Raw genomic sequence first — 27,986 nt, 5'->3', positions numbered from 1 at the left:
AAAATAATTTAGAAAGTGAAGACCCAACGGCTAAACATCCCCTAGAAGGCTAGAATCACTAGTAGTACTAATAGTGCTTAATTCCTGATTGCGAAATTCCCCTTTCGAGTCTCGTCCATTATTCTGGACTCTGGAGAACAATTCTGATTGTGAAGCTTCTTCACTTAGAGCTTATTTAAAATTCAAGAATCCCGATTTTCCCCAAATCGAAAGACTGAAAACAACTTCTTCGCTATAGTAAGTTTACTGTTATCTTTGGCTAGTAATTTATAGGTTTTCCTATAAACTAAATATATTATCTTTGATTCGTTTAGTAATTTGATTCAGAGATCGTATACTTTTTGATTTTTTTCTTCTTTCTGTTCAATTTATCAAGGTCTTATGTTGTTTTAAGGGCTAGGGTTTGTAATGAAATTCGAAAATTGGAATGTTGTTGGTGGGTTGTATTGTGATTATGCGTTTTTGCACTACAAATTAGAGAATTAGGATAATTGAATCTAGTTATGTAGTGGAAATCAAATTTGAGATAGTTTTTTGGGGTTGTGGGTGGAATAATTAGAAGTTCAGTTTTTATTTTTTTTTAATTTTTTTAATTTTTTTTAATTGTTCCTTTGTTTTTGCACTTTAGAAAATGGTAAGAATTATATGAAAAGTTTACGTGCCCTTTGATCTCATTGGTGATTTAGGAGCCTCCAAGATTTTATTATGTGTTACTGTAGTACTTTTAAAGGTAGGTGAATTGGATATGATCAGGAAGAATACCTTCAGGAACGATCAAACTAGGGCCTGATTCCTGAATGCTTTAAGTAACCAATTGTGTATTAATGCATTTTAAGGTGACCAATAAACTCCTTACACAAAATTTAAGCTTATATAAAGTAAATTTGGCTTGGACTCAAAGGGTAAGCCTGGTTGTCAATCTGGAATCTGGATGGAATCATGGACATTGGACACGGATGCTGTAGCCTGCAACATCTGAATCAAAATCACTTCCGTTTCATTTAATTAATCTTTTGGGAAAAAGTGAAAACAAAGGTGCAGGGGGGACGAGGAATTAGGGTTAAGAGACGATTAGAGTTTTACACTTCTACTAATTTCCATATGTTCTTGTTAAGGATGTACTTGTATATATTTTTTCCTCCAACACAAGGTGCTTTTAAGTTTTTTTGGCTACAATTTTTCTTTCACCTGAATAATAGGTATTGTACTATTGTTGATTCTTGAGAACAACACTGATGGCGCATCGGCTACTCCGAGATCTCGAAGCAGATGGGTGGGAACGTTCTGATTTCCCCATTATATGTGAATCTTGCCTTGGTGACAATCCCTATGTCCGCATGGTATGCTTCCCCATTATATACTAACTTCCTTTGTTTCATGTTTAAAGTTACTGAAATAGTTTTCCATCTTGTTGTTTGAAACTCTAATGCTTTTTAGTGAATCACGTGGTGTTATTATTACTTATTTTGAGATTTTTTGAAATGTTTTTTTAAGTTATATGAAAACAAAAATAAGTCTCTTATTGTAGAACCTGCATGCCGTAGCCAGTAAATGCTTGTGCTGTTATAATTTTGAATTAGAGTGATATTCATTCACAATCAGAGTGTTGTCCTCGTATGGTTCACAAATTCACAGCATTTGTATTTTGTGGCTTTTAACACAAGTAGGAGCTTGCCATATATACCCCTATATGACTGTCATTTACTATCTAACAAGTTAGTGGTAGAAATGAGATGAGACACTCAGATTTGAGCTCGACTATAACTCGTCTTTGGTCGTTATTTATAATAGTTGAGAGAATCTTACTATTCGTTTATTTGTAAGTTCATGAACAGTTCATTTACATGATAGTATTGATTTAAGAATTGTTTGTACTTTTGATTGCATGTCTATTATTAGATTTGATGTCATTACTCGTGCAATTGTGATGGGATTTTTGATAATAATTTAAATTTCTAAACAAATTTCGAACACAAATGGCTGGTTTATGGAAACGAATGCCCCCATATGAAATAAGCTGGTTGTAAACTCAAATGAATAATATGAGTTGCTCATGAGCCAAGCTCAAATTATATAATTACTAAATGAACTGTGCCGGATTACATCACTAAGGTTTTGTGTATGCTTTTTTGGATAGCTTGGGGAGATTGTTACTGCTTGATAACTTCATTGATTAACTGTATATCGATTATCGAGGAGGAAACTAACTATGGACTCCCTCTTTCTTAATGATTTTTTGGGATATTTATGATACATACTTCTTGAGCTTCTTCATAATCGTTTAATCATCATATTGATGTTATTGGATTTTCGGGAAATTTATTAATATGGTATTTAAACATATAAATTTTCTTTTGGGTGTTTTCTCAACTTAGCTAGTTCTCCAATGTATATGAACTTTTTTTTTTGTATTTTATCTCTTTAATTTTGAGGGAACTTTTTCAATATTGATTATGTTCTTCTTGCAGACAAAAGCAGAATACGATAAAGAATGTAAGATCTGCACAAGGCCATTTACAGTTTTCCGATGGAGACCTGGTAGAGATGCAAGATATAAGAAAACTGAGATTTGCCAGACATGCTGTAAATTGAAAAATGTATGTCAAGTATGCCTTTTGGATCTTGAGTATGGTTTGCCTGTTCAAGTTCGAGATACTGCCCTTAGCATCAATACCAATGATGCCATCCCCAAGAGTGATGTCAATAGGGAATATTTTGCAGAGGAACATGACCGCAAGGTATGTACCTATTGTTTTTATATTAATAGAAGGATATATTGTTGCCATCTTGGGCAATGAGTATCCTCCCTTTTAAGATTGCTTTTTTTAAATGTCTATTTTGTTTTCTCGAAATCAGAAGGTGTTATTTGTTAGTTTTAGTTGAGGGAGAGGAATATCTGACCGAACAAGTGGATTTTCTCTAATAGCCGACAAGAGCTTCTCGGCACTAGGGTTAGTGATGATATGGTTTTGGACACATCCGACCTGCCCAGGTGTAGCCAGGTGAAGGAGGTGCTCTATTTTACCTCTAGTCAAACAAATTGTTATGCAAGTGACTTTTAGTTGTGCATTATATAGAGGGAAAGAAGCAACAAAAAGCGGGGCCCATGATGTTTGTCAGTTGTCACCAACGTTATTAACTCCTACTTTGAGCTATCTCATAGGAGTATTATTTATCCCATAGCCAAGCAAGGTGTGTCTTAGTGATAAATTCCGTGTCTCACATGTCACAACCGAGAGGTTGGGACTTCGGACCAAACCCCTCTACGGGTTCCTTGGGGGTGATTATCCCCTTATCCTACCTTGCTTCTAACGGTCTTGTCTGTGATTACCGGGTCTGGGTGTAAGTGTGATATTCTGGCCAGTAGAGCTCTTCATCTTGGCATTCAAACCCCTTTATGTGAAGCATGTAACATTGGAAATTATGCTGTTTTTTGTATTCAACAATGAACAAAGATTGAGATTTATGTTATTATTTTGTTTTGCTTTTATTTGTTTGGGAAAGTAAATTTTCAAGTTTTTTTAATTGTTTTTTGATAGGCGAGAGCTGGTCTGGATTATGATTCCTCTTATGGAAAGGTGCTGGCTAATGACACTATTTTGAAGCTTCAGAGAACAACACCGTATTACAAAAGAAACAGAGCTCACGTTTGCAGTTTCTATATCAGAGGTGAATGTACTAGAGGTTCTGAGTGTCCTTACAGGCATGAGATGCCTGACACCGGGGAGCTCTCACAACAAAACATCAAGGACCGTTACTATGGGTAAGTAAAAAGTCTCTTCTTTGTCTCACTTTGGTGCACTAGTATTCAACCCATGGATGCTTAGCTTCATTTTTAATTCGGTAAATTAGAGATCTCCATATCTTCCGTAAAATATGACTAAATACATCATCCCTAGGCGGCGCACTATATGAAGGATGCTCATTTGCAATCTTTTGAGAGGATGGCTCCCTAGGTTATTGCATGGACTTAGGGCCATTTAGCTCTGTGGTGTTTTTTTGGCCATATCATGGGAGTGGCGCTGAAGGAAAGAATGTGGGGGTATTGGGGAAGGGAAAAGATGTACTAATTTAATCTTTCACGCTGTCATTTCTGTTAGTTTGAAACTGTTTACATTATCGGTGTTCCGTTTTTTTGGCCCTTTATCTGTTTCATTTCAATTGTACAACTTGACCCTGATCATGGTTTACTTTGTTAACAGAGTGAACGACCCAGTTGCAATGAAGCTGCTCAACAAGGCTGGTGAAATGCAGACACTCGAGCCTCCAGAGGATGAGAGCATCAAGACTCTATATGTGGGTGGACTTGATGCCAGAATTACCGAGCAAGACCTTAGAGATAACTTTTATGCCCATGGTGAAATAGAGTCTATTCGGATGGTTCTCCAGCGAGCTTGCGCTTTTGTGACATACACCACTCGAGAAGCCGCAGAAAAGGCTGCAGAAGAACTATCGAACAAACTCGTCATAAGGGGTCTGAGGCTGAAGCTAATGTGGGGTAGACCTCAACAGCCCAAGCCTGAGACAGATGTCGCTGAACAAGCAGCACAACAGGCTGCAGTGGCACACAGTGGGATGCTTCCTAGAGCCGTCATATCTCAGCAACAGACTCAACTTCTTCCTCCTGGCACAAGTCAGGATCAGATCTCTGCACCGGTGCCGTATTTTAATATTCCACTCCCACCGCAGCAGGATAGAGCGTTCTACCCATCTATGGATCCACAACGAATGGGTGCGCTCATCCCATCTCATGAAGGATCCTCAAATAGTGCATCTGGGTTGGAGGAAAACAAAAACGGATCTGAAAAGCAGCCTCAAGTACACCAACCATATGGCTACCCGGGTATGCCGCCTTCCTCGGGTCACTATCAACAACCGTTTTACCCACCTTATGGTTATATGCCACCACCACCGCCTCCTCATTACCAGCATTACCCTCCAGCCCAATACCCGCACCACCAACCTACCGCAACTCCCCAACCTCCAGCATCTCAGCCGAAGTAGTAGTATCTGCAGCCTGCATCACCTAGGATTTCTAGATATTTAATCAGAATTTATTGAGTTATGCCTCTATTTTGACATCCTTTATAGTAAGCTAAACTCACCCAAATTGAAATTTATGTAACATCTAGGTAATTTTGACCTCATAGCATTGGGTTGCTTGTATTTTCCGATAAATATTTATTAATGCTTACCGGTTACACAACTTGTTGTGAGAGACGCATTAGATATATGGGCTAAATAGCCTAATTAATAAGAGTGTGGACTTCTTGCTTTGAGTTCGTCTCTTTAAGAGATGGTATCTCACAAGAGTGGCTGAACTGGTTATATCCTTGGAACAAAAAGGGGATCAAGGAATTGCTGTAGACTTTGGCTGGTTGTATGGATGCATCAATGGCATTGAAAGAAAACCGTTAACTCAGATCTCATTAGATGTTTTCGATTGTGACTGTGTTGATTGACATCAAAATCTACCCGACTTATCGTATCATGCACGGTGCAACTACGAAAAAGATCGGCAAGGTGGCAATTGTCTCAAGTCAATGTAATACTACTACAAGCAAACTTATAGTTTCTAAGTAGCCGTTAATAATATCAAATTTAACATTAAAGCGATGAAATTCGTATTTTGAAAAATTTATTATAAGTATTGCTTTGAAAACAAAGTACTATAAGAATTAGTGACAGTAGACATTTAGTACAAATGTGTCTATAACAGTACTTAGACTAAGAAATAAGGATATATTACAATATGGACTTCAGCTTATGTATTTGAAATTCAAGCTAGGAACATTTTGCGAAGAAGGTTTCATATTTTGGCATTAGGATGATGAACGACGGCATAGAATGATCAATACTTGTTTTCAAATTTGACCTTGTGAACAAAGTGTAAAGATTGTTTATAGTCATGTCCAACACCAGGACTATGAACATATTTTAAAAATCTGTTGTAATTATGTCCAACTCCAGGATTTGGGACTGAATGTAATAAACGTTCATGGTTATTTCCAACACCAGGACTAGGAACAGATTCCAACAATCTGTTGTAGTCATGTCCGACTCCAGGACTTGAAACTGAATATAATGAACGTTCATGGTTATTTCCAACACCAGGACTAGAAACAGATTTCAAAAATCTGTCGTAGTTATGTCTGACTCTGAGACTTGGATTTGAATTCAATAAAAGCTCATGATTTTTTCCAACACCAAGCCTAGGAATAGATTGTAGAAACCGACCATATTTGTGTCCAACTCCAGGACTAGGGACTGAACTCAAAGATCTATCGTAACTATTTCCAACACCCGGATGATCGAGAACAAACCGAAAACTATTGTCCTTCAACATCCTTGTAGCTTCGATAGGAAAATTGAGCATTGATAACCCTAGAAGAAGTGCGTAACCTAGGATGATCATAATCATTATTGCCCTAGATATCATGAATTGTTTATAAGTAGAAAAATGTATTCAGTACAATGTATGTAGAGGATGTTTGTGATACAATATTGTTGAAGGTTAAGCATTGGCTAGAAGTGTTTATATAAGGCACCAAGATGTAATGGGTGTTTGCACAAGTTGTTTTCAATGGATTGTTACTTCATGTATGGAATACTAAACTTACGTAACTTAACATATAACAAAATAGATTTTCTATTTTACATTGTTTTTAATTTCTTCTTGATCATACTATTCATAATTAACAATGCTTATACTGTGATACAGCCTATAGGGGTGTTTGTATGGAGGGATTTAGGGATAGAAAAGTGAGACTTTCAGATGAGACTTGAAAAAAAAATTTCATGTTCAATTGAGAACAATAAATATAAGGATGAACATTTTTTATCTAAACCCTAATTTTAGAGTCGAGTTTGGACCCAAACTCTTATTTTAAGGGTTTAGAAAACTAGATCCAAATTCGAAGTCTTAGGGTCTTGGATGAGTCCTAAATATATATGAATTAAGTGTCTAAATATAAGATCATATTCTTAACCTTTAAATTTTCTGTTAGACTCGGACTTGAATTCGAATTCGGCCCTATTGAAGATTATGTTTAAAAGAGTCATTGAAATTAGATACTATCAATAACACTTCGGTACCCCATATCTATCTGTTATTATCCTTTTAGTTGTCAGTACTAAATCGTAGTAATAACAATAATTTATACTGTTAATTTTTATGAAATGTACCATGTTATTTCTATTGTGCTGAAACTTTGATCATAAAAAAGTTTTTTTTGTTCATAATTTAATTTTCATTTCTATCTAATATTACCTATCCAAATGATGATTCGTTCGAATAATGAATTTTATGAAGAAACTAAAATGATTAAAGTACACAAAATTTTCTCACTAAAAAACTAAATTTCCATCATCATTTTTACTATTTAACATCGACAATCAAACAAACCGTACCTTCGGCAGTTTTTGAGATTTGTAGGATCCAAAACGTACGCAATTTCTAATTAGGAGCCTCCAAATTAATTTCAACCAAATGCTAATAAAAGAAAGAGTACGTTAAGTGATCAAATTAAGAATGGATTTGTACCTAAACATCGAACTTTTCCTAGAAATAAAAATACTTCTTTGCAAGGCACGTCTATATAATGGTGGTGGTGGTGGTAGACTAACAGCAGTATTTTTTGCTGTTCAGGAACTGTATAAACTGCATCAAGACAAATAAGGAAATACTGTTCACCTCTTTAGTGGAAGATTCACCCCATAATTACTAATTAGTCGTAGATCCTACTATTTTTAGAAACAAATCTTTTGAAAGTACACCACCCACACTGTTCCATCATTTACTATTTTTTTCGAATTGCGAATCAATAAAAGCGAATTATAAACGATTTTGGGTTATTTTTGAGTTATTTTGAGCGAATTATGAATTTAAAAAGTTAATTAACTGACAAACGATGTTACACTGAGTACACCAGATTATCTTAGTGTGCAAAAATATAGTAATGATTGTGATCTAACAATAACTATAGTCATTTGGTAACAGGATTAAAACCGAAAGTGTGAGATATGTTTTGTAACGACTCAAAATGTAATTTTTACATCTTAACAACATCAAAAATTTATATTATTTTTTTTTATATGTAATATTTATAACGTGACCGATACAATACGATGCGAGAAGATTAATATTTATACATGAAGTTGGCAATACTTATGGAAGTAAAATTAGTTCGAAAATAGTTCCAAAATTTGATAGAAAATAACCCATCAAGTTGGTAAAGCAACAATGCATTACTTGATCTGTATTTGGTCTATATTTTGCAAGTCGAGTATAACAAGGATCTAACATTATAATAAGATTTTATTACCCAAACATATACGTGTTTGAAACAGACTTAATGAATGATATTTATCCACCTTATAACATAATTTGATTTGATCTAATTTTTAGATGAATTTAAAAAACTGTAAAAATTAATGTGGACACACAGAACTCCATTTTAAACTAGTCTGAAACACCTGATCAGAAATCTTTCCGATGACTCAAATAAACACCGCCTAATATCATTAAATCGCTTCTGCCTTTTAAAATACTTACAGTGACGAAGCAACAAAGTCATAACTTAAGGTGAGAATAGACCACAAAACTAGACCATAATTGTTCAAGAGGCTAAAATTCATATAAATTTCTTATTAACTATTATCATAGTTATAACATTCTATTGCTTTTTCTTTACAGCCTATATTAAGATTTTGACGAATATAATAGAAAAAAAATAAATCTTTAATTTCTAGCTTTATATTTTCATCAAACAATATTTTAACCATTAGATAATAATAATAATAATAATAATAATAATAATAATAATAATAATAATAATAATAATAATAATCAATAAACTCGTCAAGTCGCCATAATATAGAAATAATGGCGAAAAGTCTAACCCATTTTTATTAATATATTTTTTTATAGAGATGTTTGACAAATTCATCCATCTACTTAAAAAAAACTACTCCTAAAATAACTTAATCATTTTTATTATATCTCAAAACCAATTTTCTATAGCCAGAAAAACATTTACATATATTTTTTTCGGTGTTAAACCTCATAAAAAATCTAAGCACCAACAAAAAAGTCAATTGAAAAGCGAAAAATCCAACATATATATATAATTATCAAATTTTACAATTTAATAACCAAATTCAACATTTTTAAATATTGAAAACATAAATAAATTCATACATGTCATAATTAAACGAAATTTTTGGTGATTACCTGAGTTTTTGGCTTTTCCAAATGATAGACAAATATTCTCTTTAAACATAAAACAAACGTTGCGATCACCCACATTTTTTCGAAAATATGTTCAAAATGAGTACTTATTAATTTACGAAAAAACTTAACCTATTATCTACCACATGGGTAATTTGAAAGTTCAGGGTTACTACGCGAATGAAAAAAATTATTTGTCTACTACGTGGAAAAGTCGAAAACTCGGGATTACAGCCGAAAATAATTTATTTATGATGTTGAGCAGCAGGACCTCCAGGTGCAACTCTATCACTTGTTTGATTCTCCATTTGCATAAATCTTCTACGATGATATTCAAGTTTATCATCATCATATCCAAATTCTTTAAATATTTTATAAATATCATAATTATTTCTATCATTTTTCTTTGGTAAAAAATCATGATAAACACGTGCATCAACACTTGTTAGCAAGATCATGATCATGATGATCATAATCATATTAATCATCATCATGCATGCAATTCTTTGTTGATGCCTTGCCATTTTCTTTTAATTAGCTTATGATTAACAAGATGATTAGTGTTTAATTAGTGATGATTATTATTAATGATTGAATTGATGAAGGGTTGGAAAATGAAATGAATTAAGGTTGATATGTCATGTTCAAATTTTATAAGCAATATATATAGAGTGCAAGATCTATATTTTATGATTGACACTAAAAGCTAACAATAAAGAATGTTTGATGCATTTTGGTAAGTGGTTGATTAAAGCATAAATAAAAGACACGGACGAATTCAAAATACTAGTATAATAAGTGGAACAATCATCTCTATTATGTAAATTTATCATCCATTATTTAATTTTTAATAACTTTTAATTATTAACTCGGGTCATGGCTTAAGCAACCATAGATTCCACTTCTTATACGTTTATCATCCGATATTTGGTTTATGAAATTTTAATAGTCTGAAGTCAAATTTGAATATATTGTGTTTTTGATAATATAATAATAATAATACAAATAGTAAAAAAAAATAAACATTAGGTCTTAAATAGTACGTATAAATAAAGTGATTTCAATTTATAATTTGTTGTTACGTTCTAACATAATATTCTCAAATGTAATATAATATTCTCAAACATAATAAATTTCATATTAAAAGTACTATAAAAAAATTACGCGACTTATTCCTACAAAGTAATTTGTTATGAACATTTGTTGATTTAAAATCTCCAAGGACATTGGATATGTTTATGTTAATTTAAAAACTTATTTTCTCCGTGTACACTTAATAATAGTATTGTTTTATATTAGTTGTTACACTTGAACATTAATTACTATCTACAAAATAATAATATTCTTATTCTTCATTTTTAATTATGTGTATAACTACTAAAGATGTAAAGGGTCTTAATAGTGCATTGAAGTGCGCGAAAGCAAAAAATCTAACAAGTGATTACATGGTACTTGGTAGGTTAAGAAAAGTGAAAGTTAGGTAAAAATTAAACTTATGACTACTCGAAAAAGTGATATTTATTCTCCAACTGAAATATAACCTATTTTTCTTTTCAAACAATCTGGATACACACTATTTATCTATCTAGGGTTTAACATGCAAGCAACTATTGAAAATAAAAAAAGTTGAGCATGATTATGAAGGTCAAAAGAGTGAGAATCGGATTTTATCTCAATTGGAGAATTAATACTACTTTTAAGGTAAGATTTTAGGTTTAATTCTCACTTAACCCTATCTTGTCATAACTCTATACTAATAACGACATATTTTTGGTTAACGGTACTAGTTTATAGTAATAAGAATGATTTGTACTACAAATTTTCATGATAAGTATTAGGTCATTCCATGGAAATGACCTTTGATCATAAAAAAATTTTTTTTGTTTACAATTTTCTATTACCACCTAATATCATATATTCAAATGATAAAACATTGGAATGAATTTAGTAAATAAAATGAGATTGTTGAAGGAGAATAAGTATGACTATTAATCTTGTTAAAAGATATTCATACCAAAATTACGCTACTTTTCGTTACCATTCCTATTATTAGTACCGATTACCAAACGAGGGGTAAAACTAAGAGTCAACGGAGTGATCTTTTTAGTCATTAACTCTTAATCAAAGTATAATTATTATTATTATAATTAAGATAATCATTCAAAACTCAAGAGATTTAAGGCAATTTAGGGACCATTGACGCTTTTCTGACTGTAATTTGGCCCCTGTGACGCGAATAATTAGTAAGCGACCAGCAGTAGCATGCACACTTAGTGGTCCTGCTTAGATCATGTCCTAATTTAGTGCTTTTTTAGGGTAGGCTAGAGGAAATAGATGATTAAGCGAATATTGAAACTAAAATGCGATACTTACTTCAATGGAGATAAATTAATTTTTTTAATTAAATATAAATTATGATTATTTTTTTCTTTTTTCCAGACTAAATTATGAATTGCTCTTTATTCTTATGTTCCAGCCATTTAGCCTCATTAATTTTTGATACAGTGATTAAAAAATTTAAATATAATAAATCAAAATAGTAAATTATTCAGAATTAAAAGAGATTACATATAAAGTAAAAGCAATAAGGTGGTATAAAAAAAATAAAGTAAATTTGTCAAAATAAACTAAATCATATAACAAATTAAGTGAAATATAGCATTAGTTAGGTTGGTTGGTCCAACGTGTGATAGCCAAACGTTATTTTCGTTCGTTCCCAAAGTAGTAGGGGAAAAGTTTACTATCTTTATTTTGTGATACTGAATCTTTTTAGAATATTTTATTACTATTAATTTAAAGTGGATTGGATAATTTACAAGTAGGCATGAGTGCTCAATAAGATCTGAGTTCTTTACAATATAATTTGTGTTTCATGGGATAATTAGTGATATTTAATTTAAATATCACTATTTTATATTTTTAATGGTATATATAGTGGATTTAGTAATATTTTTTAGATCTTTTAGCTGCATAATAAAAAATCATGTTAAAACTTTTCGCGACATAGGATCTAGTGACGTTTCTCATACATGTCACTATAGAATATAATAAAAATTACATATACCATTAAAGGCCAAGTAAAGTGTCACTACTAAATCATTTTATAGTGGAAATTAAAATAAAAACTAAAAATAGTTACACTAAAAATACAAATCAGTGGCATTTTTTTAATGCCACTAAATTCAATATTGCGAAAAGTTAAATTTGTTGTAGTGGGTATTCAAAACATATTTGATATTAATCTATCTAATAGTTGAGTTTGATTTGACCTGTCTTCAAAATACATTTTAAAATTTTAAATTATGTAAAAACTCATGTGGATATAAGATTTAATTTTAAACCATCTTGAAACACTTGATTTAAAATCAACTCAATAACCTGAATGAACACTAAGCGCAACTCATCTCTTAACGTCTTTAAACCTCACAACAATATATTCGTCCATTCATTGAAATTGCAATATTACATAAATTTATAGGAGAGTTTTTGAGATAAAATATTTAGTAGGGTTGAAATTGAAAAATAACAAATACATAGTTGCCACTAGCATTAGCCAAAACCAACCTCAAATTAAAGGCATGATAACCATTCATATAACGTGCTTTTACATACGTCTATATTCTAAGAGATCTTCATGTGGTTTACTAGGCTACCACATACGCCGACTCAAATCATAGAATAATACTATGCAACCGTCAATTGTGTTTTCATGGATATTGGATTGTGATATCATACTTAATTGTTATTTTATCTAATCACAAATTCTTAAATGAAAACGGTTAAGAATATTATTATTGGGTTGATCCATGTACATTTAATATATTTAAGTAATTACTTATAAGTTTAAAGTAATCAATTAGAAAATTATGCTAATTATATAGGTCAGTTTCAGGGTGAGACGGTCTCATACAAAACAAATTGTTAGCTAATACTTAATGAAATTATAAGAATCAAATCTTTTCTAGATCACCTGTGCAACGGACTGAAAGCCTATGACCGAGCTTCTCACCTAATCCTTCCATTCTATCGAGTATACTAGAATTTTTAAGGTGGAACTAAATGAGAATCGGGTCTTCCACTTAGTAGTATTAAAACTTTTATTTTTATTTCTTTTATATATGGTAGGCTAAGAGAATGGAATGATTAGTGAAAATCAAAGTCAAAATTTACCCAAAAAAAAATAATATTTACGACAAAATTTTATTTTTTTAGTACTATTAGAATTATTAATATGTAAATGCTAACAAAAAAAACTACATACTTTTTAAATATATTTTTGGTGGTAATTATAAAATAGTTATAAATTTTAATTATAATTTTTATTTGTTAATATGTTTAGTTAAAGATGTAGTGAATTATTCTAGTATGATTAAATGTGACGCATTTATAGGTAAGATTCGACTTGTAGAACCGTAGCTTTCTAGACAACGTGTACTTCATAGTTCATATAATTTTGAATCTTGATTTATATTAAAGTCAAGACTCAAGTCTTTGCAAAGATTTAAGAAGAATGCAAAAAAGAAATGAGAGGTCACAACACACAACACACAACAAATGAAGTGTTTTATGCTAGTTCTAATCCTATTAAGTAATATACTCTCTATTTAAATTATTAATATCTTTAATTATATATATATATATATATATATATATATATATATATATATATATATATATATATATATATATATATATATATATATATATGCAGAATATTATCTAATATACACTAATAATGTGGCTTAACGATAAGAGTATTTTAAAAAAAATAAAACTTGAGTGTTCATGGCCCCTAAATTTTTATTTGAATGATAATTTTGATCATCTCTAATCGGAAGACTATCATGTTTATTGATCTTAATTTCTTAATGAAATAGAAATGCTTGTTAAATTTCATTACCTAAATGTCTTTTATCTATGAAGTATGACAGACCGAGTATATGCAATCTTATGGTGATAATAAAAAGATTTAGCAATGAAGAGTCCAAGCAACACAATAGCTACTTCGTTCTGAAATACTCGCTATATAATAATAATTGACACTGTTTATCGTTTAAACTTATTTTGTATATTGCGATAAATGTGTAAAAAGAAAAATAGTCAAGTGGGATCTTGTTTGAATTGTTTAATCGTCTACTTTCATAATATTAACATTTTATAATTTTTAAGAAACTATTAAAAAATGGAACTACTAACAAGCCTAGACATAGCTAGCACAGCTGGAATAGGTGGGCGCCCGCCGCAAAGCATGCTATAAAGCTTAGTTGAGTTGATTTCCTTATTAAGAATACCTTGAAACAAATCCATGAAAACTAATGGAGTCAAAAGAGAAAGAAAGTGGAATATTCAATTATTTAAATAATATTCATAGTTCAAATTTTAGTTATATTTTATTTAATTATTGAGTAGGCTGAAAAAAAATAATAATTAATTGAGATTTTTTCAGAGTTATGCTTAATGTTATATGACAAACAAGTGAGCTCACTAAAAAGAGTGAGATAGGAAATTTGTTTATAAATCCTATATCAATTGCATCAAGTTCAATACTTTACAATGGACTAAAGCACAAATTCTCAAATGAAAAGGTGTCACAGTATCTTTACCATTTTAAATTAATTACCTATAATCTTAAAGTGATTACTCACAATTTTAGAGTAATCACTTTTTATATTCATAGAATGATTACCTATAACCTTAAAGTGATTAGTTACAATTCTAAAGTAATCACTTTTTGTACTCAGAGTGATCACTTACAACCTTAAAGTGATCACTTATAACCTTAAAGTGATCAGTTAGAAAAATAAACTAATTATATAAGTTTATCTCATAATGAGAGAGTTCATATAAAGCTTATATCTTATCCGTTCCATAATATTTATAAATGATAATAATATTTTTTTGCACCAACATATCAGAATTAGATGCGAGTATTTAGAGGAGGAATTACTAAAAATAATTGGGGTCGAGAAATAGTGGACAGCAAAAAGAAGACCACTTTTGATTGAAACTTTTATAATGGATTATATAGTTATTTTCTTGGCGACAAGGTGGTCTACATGTGGGCTTATACGTCGATGAGTGGCGGCAGGCAAATGCCAAATATTGGCCCCAACTAGCCCTAGCCTCCAGCCGTAAAGTTCTTATAACCCCACAACTTTTAAAGCATGCATCTACCCCTATTTAAACCAACAATTTAGTCTTATTTCGGTTAGAGCATGTATCACTTTTCTCAGATTATTAGGTCTAATTTTTTATGTCACCTCTCAAAGCGTAACTATTCTTTAAAAAATATTGAATTGTGTCGCATACACGGATATACTACATACTACAATTGAATGACAATCAAGTTTATTCAACATACTTTTAAAAATGAATAGTCTGCACATCCTATACTAATATCCTTGATTAGTTTCCAATCAAATATTTATAAAATAATTAAAAAAAATTTAAGGTATAAAAATATTTTGGAAATATAAAATTTTATGTAATAGATATAAAATGATAAATTTAGTCATTATTATTGGCAATTGATAAGGATTTTACATTCAATTTTCCAATAAAATTTACATTCTTTAGTCAATTATTAGCATAAATACATATTGTGAGATACTAAGCTATACATGTAATAAGAGATGTGTAAGTGTCGAAGCTTTATCATAAATTATAATTTATATCGATTTTCTTAAAACAAATTATAATAAAAAATATTTAAAATTTTAAGTAAAATATATTATGACTCCTCTAATTAATTTCTTGGACTCAGGGGTGTAAAAATCCAAGGTCCACTGCTATGTATAGTTAGTTGTACCAAAAAAAATTGGTGTAGAAAAGAAAGATTAAAAAATATACTATTTTGGGATATGAATATCTGATATCCACAATGATTAGAGATGGTGATTTCCACGTAAATTGTTATTAAAACCTTAAAAGAATCTAAAATATATTTATTTAAATATTGATTGTGTCATTAATGACTTCATTTCACATGTTCGGCTGTTATATGTCCACTTAAATTCAGCCTAAATTTTTTATTCTTACTTTAATAGTGGAGAAATAAATTCAAAGAGAATTTTCTCATAGGCAAATGGCACGTTCGGTCTAGAGTCAAATTCAACTCATAATAAAAAAATATATTTGTTCTTTTAAATTTGCTGCAAAATAATTTTAAAGCTTACACTTTAATTTGTTTAATATAGCAAATTTAAAGAGACTAAAAAAATATTAAAATCTATTGATTTAGTGTTATTTATAACTTTTGAAATAGTTTATTGCAAAAATAAAAATAAAAATAATTTTGAGGTAGTCTTTTGCAAATAATAATTACTATTATTAAGTCTAATAGGTCTAGGGTCCAAAATAAATCCCTAATCATTCTAGACTTTAATTTGTTGTTTTAGTCCATTATATGTTTACAAATTAAAGATTTTAAGGCGTTTTCAACATTATGGTTTAGGTAATAGTTTACTGTAATTGAAACAATACTTTAGAAAAAGTATTATTTGACAAAAAACTACTTTAGATCGTGTTTAGTGGTGCGGTAACTATTTTTCAAGATGTTACCACTTGTTGCATTCCGAATCAAAAGTAGCGTTTTAACATTGTTTTTATATTTTTCTCAAGAAATTATATTTATGTCGATACCAAAATTGTTACTATTGTCGTACATTATTAATTTATATATATTGTTGATTAGACTAACCAAATAATTATACAATTATAGCTATCTACAACTAACAACTATCTCCACAACTACTTGGCGCTGAACAAGCCAGTTTATGTTTGAATCTAAATCTCACATTGATTGAAATATATTTCTAAATTGATCGGGCCAATTCAAATCTAATTTTTTATTGTACCAATTTTTGTATGAGATAGTTTCACCATGAAATATATTTTATACTTCCTCCGTTCTAAAATAGTTGCTACATTAGAGCAATTGACACTATTCATCATTAAAGCTTATTTTATATATTGCGGCTCATGTGTAAGAAAAAATATAACCAAGTGGGATCTAATTTAAATCGTCTAATCGCAAGCTTTCATGATATTAATTTTTTATAATTTTTAGATTTGTGTAGCTCAATATATAAATAATCAAAATAACACATTAGATTACGTAAAAAGTAAAATGTAGCAAGTATAATAAAACAGAGGAAATATATAGATTGAATAAGCAACTAATATAAATCATTAACATATAAACTTTTCAGCTAGTTTCTAGAGAGACCGTCTCTTGGAAAAACGTATTTCAAGTCCGTTCCGCTAAAGATTAATGGCTACTTAACATATCTATAATGCCTATTTACATTATCCTTAATGCTTACTTTCCGTATCCTTAATGCCTAATTTTAATATCATAAATGTCTACTTATATCAATCTTAATGCCAACTTACAATATTTTAAAAGATATATAATGAACCGGCCCAATTAAAAATGATCTCTTAAAAAAACCGTCTCTAACAAAAATTTGGGTAAACTTTTTATATAAAGATCGTTATCTTACAAGAACCTGATTTCATTGGCCAACTCTACTACAACCTAAGGAAAGTTGAAATATGGGCCTAACAATCTGACCTTATCAAGAGGCAAAAGACAATGATGACGATACATGAAATAGACTTCTTTACCAAGCTGGACTTTAATTGGTAGATTCTTATTGGGCTGATACTTTTCATAACAACCAGGTAGATTATGTCACTAAAATATTTCTAACTTTCAAAAACTTTGTCAGCTGGTCTTAGACAAGACGGCCTCTTAATGAGACCGTTAATTTGGGCTGGCTTAATTCGCGTGTATATCAACCTCACAAGCTTTCTCTCATTTTTTTTTTCCATTTTCTGGATATTTTTCAATTTTAATCTTAAAGGTATCAAATTTTGACCTTAAAGGTATCAATTTCAACTTAAAGTAAACTTTAAACAAATCAATTAAAATAAAAAATTTCAATTTTTGATAAATACCCAGAAATGGAAAAAACAAGGAAAAACGTGTGATGTTGTTACACGCGCAAATTGGGCCGACCAACTCTTGGTCTCAATTTGAGATGGTCTTGGCCAAGTTTAATCTTAATGAATTTAAATGTAATCAAATCAAATTTTATTTAATTCGTCTCAAATACAAATATTATTTATATTTATTTTTTATACTTTTACATTAAGTATAATTAAAACATGCAAGTCTTTTATAAAACTGTCCAACCATGAGAAGATGAAACGAGTCCATATACTTATTCTAATTCTATTGATCACTTGAGTCATCAATCTTTTTAAGTATTTGAGTTGAGTAATTGTCATCTTTATCATTCTATTTACCATAAGTTACCCTTATCCTATTGAGCATGGATTCCACTAATGTAAAATAAACACAATTGTAACTTTTAGTGTAGATAAGACTAAATATGACATAAATGATATACATTAAGGGAGAAAGATATGAATAATCAAAATTTATTGATTAAGATGGTAGATTTAGACAATTTATAAATAAGTTCATTAGAAATTGAATTTTTAATTCATACTTGGCCCGATCTTCAAAATAAAAGAAAAATTGTTAAAAATAGTTTAATATTTTACTTATCCATTATGAATAATCTCAACTATTAGTTATTTTCTAATCATCTCAACTTCAATATGTACGTATTAGCTCCCAGCGTATCTAGTGTGGGAGAAGAGGGGTGGAGCTGTGGTAATTCAGATCACTGAACATGTATGTTAGAAGCAAATATACACCAAAAAGTTAAATTTGGATGTTAGTATTTGATATAGATCCTTCTTCCAAAAAGCAATAATTCTTGACTTTTATAAGATGAAGAGCTTCTTTGTGTATACTCATCAAAACTACTTGTAAGACTAAGTTACTAGTAGCTAATGATTATCTGTATATTTCATTTTAATTTTAATTCACCTGCGAAATTTACTATATTTTTTATTTTAGCTATGATCTTATAAGTTGATCTATATATTTAACTTAAATTTTTTACATCATTCAAACAACAAATTTATTAAAATGTACGTATTACAAATTTTGCACAAAGATTAAAAAATGATGAGATCATTAAATTGTTTAGATGATATTAAAAAGAAAATTGAAGCATAAAAAAAAAATAAATAAAAGTGATTGGAAAATTTTCATAAAAAAAATTATAGCGAAACAAAAAATATCGACTAAAAAAGAAAGTGTGATAAACAGATAGGGACAAACTAACAAGGCCTTCAGCAATAACAATATCTAAGACTACTTAAACAAGAAGCTTTGTGCATACTTATAATAATCTTAATTGGATTTTTACTCTAATGTTCAAATGGGATATGTGTTTAAGCTTATTTTATGAAACACACGATTTTACGGACAAAACATTTTTATTGGATTGATCTAATATATATTTATTGTCTAAAAATGATCACTGATTACCTTAAAATGATCACTTAAAGTTTGAAAAAGTGATAACTTTTTATAGTCTTAGAGTGATCAATTATAATCTGAAAGCGATTATCTATAATCTTAAAATAATCAATTAGACATATGTTAATTGTATGGTCTCTTCTCAATGATAAGACGGTGGCATTTAAAACTTGCTATTTATGAAAATATATGGAGAATTTGAACTAATCTTAGCTAAGTTTCGTGTTCATGTAGGAGTGTTAAGGATTCAACAGGATCATTTGTGATAAGAGTAGAAGAGTTCGAGCAATAGAAAATCATAGCAATATATAAAATGGTATGGTAACCCCTTTTCTCCTTGGATGCTATGAGAAAATAAGAGAAACTAATTAGCTGATGTCATGGCCGTCTCATTTATTTTTGGCTCCAGTACGAAAAATAAAAAAAGCACCTAAAAAATTAAGGCCTAATAACAAAATAAAATCTATTTTTGTTTTGTATGGTTGATATTTTAATTAATTAAAAAAAACTTAATAATTCATATTACATAGCAATAAGTGTAGATTATATATAAATTATATTCAAGTTAATATCAAACTTATATAGAAAAAAATATATTTTGGGCCCTAAAAATTTGGGGCCCCGGACGATAGCACACTTTGCCCTTATTAATCAACGGCTATGACTAATGTATACCAATATTGAAAGTAAATCATAATATTTTATTGATATACAAGTATTTTAATTCATGAGTAATAGCATACTCTAACTCTAACTGCCCGTTTAGTAGGTGGTAATAAACGGTGGTAATAAGAATGAAAACTAGTGTAATTTGGTTGAAAAATCTCTTGGTTACATTGATGGCCATGTTTGTCCAACTTCAATCATATCATTTTCTTCATCAAATTCATTCCAATGCATTACCATTAAGAGATGTGGTATTAGGTGATAATGAAAATTTGTAAATAAAATAACTTTTTTGTGATTAGAGTTTCTTTACCATGGAAATGACATGATACTTGTGATGAAATTTCACACTATGAATTATTTTTATTACCACTATTTAGTATTACTAATTAACTAAACGAGTCGTATATGTCTTTTCTTTATCTCTTTGAATTTAATGCATCTAAAAAAATGTCAAAACTTTTTGAATTTGATGAATCAAATTCAGATAGACAGAAAAATATTACACAGAAAAAGTGTGAAAGATGATGATGATATAAAAACTTGTTTCAAGTAGTGAAATCAGAAATGAAGAGTCATTTAGATGGTGACAAAACGAATTTGTATGCCACTCATTCTCTTGAAAAATGTAAGGATACATATTCTTTACATCACAAAATTACACTTCCCTCCCTCGACAGTCGACATGCGAAAAGTTATGTTTTTGGCATACTAAGAACGAGGTAAGAAAAACGTAATCAATAGTCAGTTGGGATTGACATGAGGTTCACCTAAAGTCTTGCTTTGACATTTATACTTTAATGATGATGCGGATCAGGTCCTCCTGGAGTCACTCTATCAGATACATAATAACTTCTAATAACATCCTCTCTTTGTAATCTACCTTTGAACATTTCTCTGGCTTGTTGGATCATATCATGCTTATTATTCGTCGATAATGTGTGTGATACATGTAACGGTACTGGTGGAGGGTTAGCTACGAAGCTTGAAAATGCATTAAAATCTTTATCATCAACCGATGATAATGTGGGTGGTTTTGGTACGAGTTCAGGACGAGCAATGGGGCTCGGAAACGAAGCTACGCTTTCATACTTGATTAACGACAATGTAGGTGCAACTGGGAGAGGGCGAGCAAAGATTTGGAACAAAATTTTGAATAGTAAGACAAGGCAAAACGAGAATTTAAATTTGAACGAAGCCATTAATGACAACAAGTGTAAAGTATAGTCAAGTTAAAGTATGTAGTTCTAATTGAAGTTGGTATTGTGAGAAGTTAAAGATGTGGAAATGGTATTTATACATAAATACAAATGCAACCTAAGGTTTTAAAAATGCATTTTCAGGTCACATAAAGACAATTATCAAGAGCATGATTCCACTAGCATGTAAGACCCAATGAATAATGAATATTAGTGCACTCAAGCACAAAAGCATGAGCATACCGACGGTCGGTGTAAAATTAATCTCACTGCTTTGTGGCACTGCCTTCTAAACTAGAAAATTAACAGCACTTCTAGATAAGGCCCATTCCTCCTCTTTATCACTCGATTTACTCTATAATAATCTAACATTTTACTCATTTGTGTTATTGATTATTTTTTAATAATTTAATCTTTAATATGTATTTACTCTTAACATATTGAGTATAGAAGATGAAGGATGAGGTTGTGGTGGTTCAGATCATTGTGTATGCTAAAAGCTGATACATAGCAAAGGTAAGATTATTAAATCATAATTCAAATGTGAGATTATTCGCAGGGTATGAGTGATAGACTGAATTATTTTCGATAATTTTTCTTTTCTAATTTTAGTTTGTCTCAATAAATTTATTTGTATTTCTATTTTCAGAAATACCTTTATTACATTTACTCTATATTCTCTTTTATTGTAAATTATCTCACTACTTAAGCCATTATACTCAACGGTTTAATTTTCATACTAAAAGTTAATAGAGCAAAATGACCGAAATGATCGATAGTATTTAGTAATCCCCATTCTCCTCTTTACTAAAAATGCTACTATTTAGGTTCTCTTAAGGGTCAACTTACATATACCTAAATTGTATGAAGCGTCGTTCAATTTGGTACGGATAACACTTCTATATTTATTTTTGTTTTTATAAAAGTACACTTAAAACCAGATTAAGTATAATTGGATCAAAACATTTTATTAAACACTCACCATGTAATTCATAAAGGGTCTTTTCTCTTTACTAGCCAACTTTGTAAGGATTAGAATACTGTTTTTGGGAACGACAACAATATTTCATTATGTAAAAACGGGTTTGACAAATTAGATATACGCAATTTTATCCTCAATGTAATAATAAAGTTGTTTTTGATTGACTGATCTTGATTATAATCGTTATTTGCATTCATTCTATTTTCAATAATATAACATAATGTCATTAAGTGACTCCCATCCACGTATGGTTTTGGGGTTAGAGTTACCCTTGTGAATGATAACAAAGAAGTTCTTTATGATTGACCCTTGGTTGTAAATATTATCTACATCTTTACATAAATAAGAAGTGTACATAATTTATTGAGTCGTTCTAATATATGCATTAATATCTGATAATAAAAAAATTATAAATCTTGAGACCACCAAAATAAGGGACAAGTGTAAAATTTATACGCGTCATCTAATTTTACCTAGTTGTACGTGCACAATTTCTTCCTAAGCTCTTTTTTATATCTTCGTTTTGAAATTTAATTCTCAATATATGCCTACTCTTCAATCAAAATCTTTTCATTTACGCTATTCTTATCTATCTACTATAATCCTTTTTAAAGTTCAACATTAAATTTTCAATATTATTAATACTAATAAGTAAACACACCGTTAAACACAAGGGCTTGATCTTCTAATCCCCTCGATCCCATTTAAGGTCACTATGCCCCCACCCCCTTGTTTAGATTCTCTATAGAGCCATAACCAATACTTTTAGTTCAACTTGGTACGGATATGACTTTCATATAGTTTTAACAACATAATAAACTATTCCTGTTTAAAGTCTATTAAAGAATAAGATTTCATAGAACTAGTAGAAATTAATTGGTAATTGTTAGAGGTTTTCAAAACAAATCCGACGATTTGATATTTATCCGACTCTATAACTGAATTCGACTTTGACCCGACTTTAAAAATAAATTTACAATAATATATAATCCAACATAAACACAAAATTAGATTTTAAACCGAATCAAAACAATTCTAATAACTCTCTAAGTCTCACCCAGAGTCTCTTTATTAGACTACATTAGTAACAAAAATGTAATTTTATAGGAAAAAGCAGATGTTCAGAGGTAGAGAAGCATTATCAAAGAAGTTGGCATGCAAATTTTGTTTTCAAAATCATACTAAAAAAATATGTTTTTAAAGCATTATTAGGAAACTCGAGCTTGTAAAAATAAGGCTGCATCACATTGCATCAATCATGATATAAAGATTTTTTTAAAAAAAGGAATCAATACTCTTGCATTGTAAAGGTGTAAAAAACTCGTATTTTAGACCATTTCGAAAGATATCTCATGCTTTCAACTGATATTTGACGTGCATTACTTATGTTATGTTGAGATCACAAAAGAATAGAGAAAATAAGATAAAAGAATTACATTGTTAATTATTTTCATGCTGAATAAAACTTAGTTTATCTAATACATAATGAAACAACTAAAGCTAAAAATATCATTGCTTTAATAATCATTAGTCTTTACCCTTTAACCATTATATTAATGAAAAACATAAAAAAAATTAAATTACTTCATAATATACTATCTAATAACTAATTACTTAACTTTAAATTGGTCATCCAACAATACAAACACTTTTAAATGAATTGTTTGTTAAGCATCAAAGAGTCTATTATAGTCAAACTAGAGAAAATACAGGTAGCAAAAAGAATTATAGATAAAAAAAAGCAACCTTGGTGGGGAACTTATTAAATCATGTGTATTTCTTATTTATATAAAGCTGTAGATGATGTTTTATACTAAGGTCAATTGAAAATAGTCTTTTTATTACAATAAGATTTAGTACCTTCAAACTCCTCTTTTAAGTGAAAGCCTTTTTATGGCATTGGAAAATAAAATGTCATTGCCACTAATAAACAACTTTCTCCTTTATCATTATGATAAAACACTATGAAATGTGGCAAGAATATAATGAAACTTGTAAGCATTGGCACAACTATGACTCAAACTAAATACTTATCACTTGGAATATAATGAGAGAATTTACCAAAAAAAAACTAATTTAGTAGGTGAGAGGGTATATTTACTATGAGTTGGTTTTGTGTATAGACTTAGTGCACATGAAAGTAATGTGCATCAATTTTAAATTTAAGGAGTATAAGTAAGAGGGTGTAATTAAGTAGAGTGGAGAGTGATAAGTGATTAGTGAATAAAATGTTGATACACAATAAAAATAGTGTAGGCTAGGTTCACTTTAGACATACTTCCTCTGTTTTATTATACTTGCTACATATTATTTTTTACGCATAATTTTGATCATTTATATCTTAAACTAATGTCCCATAATTCTGACATGGGATAAAGTCCCATAATTCTATAATGGCCTCAAATCCAATTCATGACTTTCGAACCCCCATAAGTTGCCCATATTCTATAAATTCCACATTAGTTGCCCATACAATTGTGGGATAGAGTCTCTTAAACTTGTAATAGCCACAAATCCGATTTATTACATTCGAACCCTCGTAAGGCCCAACGTCCTCGCCAGTCACAACTGGCTCACCCAGGCCACAACTCTGAGTCTGCTCTGATACCATTTTTTAGAACAAACGTAAAAACTCACTCAAAAAGACTAGTCTAGTAGATGAGAGAACCCTTTTCCTCTATAAACCTCACAATAATTACTCATACAATCAATATGAGAGAAAATCTCTTACCCAAATAAAAGCCTCAAATCCATTACATTAGGATATCATAAATTCGTAACGTTTGAAAAAATAGGTCGTATAAACAAAAGCAGAGGAATAAAGAATCCAATTATGTTACCTTGAGTGCGAAAACAAGATATATAAGCATATGCAGGTCCAATCAGAAGATCCCAATAACATTCTTTCAAAAGGATCAGATGAAGATTCAAGACAGCAAATGTCCACATAAATTCTATATCTGGGACTGGAACCTGCCCAAATTAAAATTCAGCCACTAAAATTAAGTGCACAAAACATACTTTGTTAATAGTTTAATTATTGAAATGTGTTCAGTGTTAGTGGCATAAGGTAAGCACAAGTCATCATATGAAATACTAATAAAAATATTTACTAATTAATGCTTTTTGGTCCCTATAAAATTGCACCTAATTCTATTCACAAATTGTCGTACGAAATTGTCTCACCCAGAGACACGCCTCATTTAAATAACCATGAGAATATAGGCTTTTTATTTAAGGTCGTCTCACCGAAAGACGATTTCTCACAAGAATAGCTCAATTCTATTTTAGTTTTCATGCTTTACACTTTTTCCCTTTTGACAACGGTCATCGGCTCTTTTGTTTTAAAATCTCAGCCATAAACTTATTTTCTTTCATCTCTTTCATTTTTTTCTTTCATCATTCAAACTTTCAATAAAAAGTACAATTTCATAGGAACAGAAAAAGCGTAATTGGTGATAGAAAAAAGGTTGTAAATAAAGCTCTTTTAGAATGTTTTTAATTCTATTGGCTAATGAGCCTCCTCAAAATCTACAAAAAGAGCAAAAATCTATAATTAAGTGTTTGATATTAACATTATTCTAGGAGATTAAGCGCATTTAGAAATGGGTTTAAATTGTAATGACTACTTTTGTCTTATTAGTATCTCTCTGGATTCAATTACCCCTTAATTAAACTATTATACATTAAAAATTATACGGTCTCAGTCGGAGAGCAAATATCACTTTTCATGAAAAATTCTGAGTTTAATTCTCACCTAACTCTCTCCTTTCCTTATGGACAATTAGACAGCGCAAAATAATGTCAAATTGTATAATATCAACCGAGTTGAAGTTTTGATCAAATACACTAAGCCAATTCTATCTGAATCATAAAGGTACAAAAAGAGACGCATTTTAAGTTGGTTCATAGGAAATTCCATGGCCTTAGCCGATATTTGACTAAATAAATACCACAACATTCCGGTTAGGAGATCACAATCGAAACCGCATTTTTACAATATTATGACACGGGCATTATTGGTCAATAAGAAATGTTATTTAGAACAATTAGATTAGGATTTTCTATTTTAAAATAAAAAAAAATTAACAGACAAAATAAGCACTTGAAAAAGGGTTTGCACATGTGTGCATTCCATATTCCCATATAGGATGTGAAGGCTGCAGCAATTTAAAAGAGAGGAAGTGGCTTTAGATGAAAGGCAATGGTTCCATATTCACTCAAGCTATACTCTCCTTTTCTTAGTGGAAAGTGCAAACAATATATCATTATCTTTTTATTTTCTTCCTTTTTATGTCAAGTACATCAGAAAATAAAAGAAAATTATTAATAGGAACACATTTCACATTTCATTTGATTAGCCCAATATCATGCTCCCCCATGAAGTTAAATGTACGCAATCTTATCCTTTTTAATAATAATAAAGAATTTATCTCTGTTTTGTCGAAAAGATCAGATATATACACAGCGGAGCAAAGATTTTAGAGACCCCATTATTTTTGCAATGTCTTTAAAATGGGGCCCTTCACAATATTAAAAGTTAAAAATTTTTCCACTGCAAGAAAAATAATTCTAGACAAAATATATTGTGAACATTAAATTACTTCAAATATAAAAAAAAGGATTACAAACAAACACCTAAAAAATTAAGGCCCCGTATTTCTGGTGGCCCTAGACGATCGACTACCCAGGATGCCCTGACCATGTATACAATTGTATAGTTGTATATCAAATAAAAGGGTTGTAGAGAATAAACCAAGTCGGTTGGTGGATTATTTAACTTTTCATATTTGGCACAAAGTTAGAGACTTAGTTTTAGGAAATTCAGTTATTTGTATCTCTATTTAAATCTCTTTGTAACTTTTCTTTAATATTAGAGATAAAACCAATATAGTAGTTTTATGTTTATCAATCTACTATACTTATTTTCTTTTATTTTTCCCAACATAAAACGTTGTTTAAATACCTAAAAAGAAATTCATCATTATCATCATCATACCCAATACATCCCGCACATATGAACTGTGATCAGGGTCTGAGGCTAAAAAGAAAACCCTAAAAAAAGTAAATTTTCTAAAATATGGACCACAGACAAGAACCTAAGACATGTATCTTCCACCATCAAATATTGTCGAGTTCAGTAAAAATGACCCAATTAAAGGGTCATCCTAATCTCCACATCACAGTACTTATGAAAAGATTAGTGTGTACTTATGAAAAGATTAAAACTCTCCCCACCCACCCAAAAAAGTTATAAATTAGAAAAAAAAATAGCATTAATAGATAAATAAGTTGAAGATAAAAGGAGCTTTTTTTTCTTGTATTGTATTACTTGGACTAGGATACTCCTGGATTTTATGAAAATTTTCATGGCTTGGGTACAAAATAAAATGCTAAGTACTCCGTAGTCCATAACCCAAATGGGACTTTAAAAGTTGTAGAATGGTTGGGGTTCATAGCAGATCCGATAATCTGATATTTACCCGATCTTGAAATCGAACCCGACTT

The 27,986-nt window shown here is 30.2% G+C and overlaps 1 protein-coding gene across 1 annotated transcript; it reads left to right on the top strand.

Moving 5' to 3' along the window:
- The first annotated feature begins 16 nt into the window (after positions 1-16).
- Positions 17-5,601, top strand: LOC130818006 (zinc finger CCCH domain-containing protein 49-like). Its single transcript, XM_057684020.1, has 5 exons — positions 17-237; positions 1,200-1,340; positions 2,469-2,738; positions 3,540-3,763; positions 4,203-5,601. Exons 2-5 carry the CDS (start codon positions 1,236-1,238, stop codon positions 5,002-5,004), a joined length of 1,401 nt encoding a protein of 466 aa, XP_057540003.1. The 5' UTR covers positions 17-237; positions 1,200-1,235; the 3' UTR covers positions 5,005-5,601.
- The last annotated feature ends 22,385 nt before the right edge of the window (positions 5,602-27,986 follow it).

This window comes from Amaranthus tricolor, chromosome 7 (genome assembly GCF_026212465.1).
Source record: "Amaranthus tricolor cultivar Red isolate AtriRed21 chromosome 7, ASM2621246v1, whole genome shotgun sequence".
Classification (NCBI taxonomy): domain Eukaryota; kingdom Viridiplantae; phylum Streptophyta; class Magnoliopsida; order Caryophyllales; family Amaranthaceae; genus Amaranthus; species Amaranthus tricolor.
This window is presented reverse-complemented; position numbering and strand designations above follow the sequence as displayed.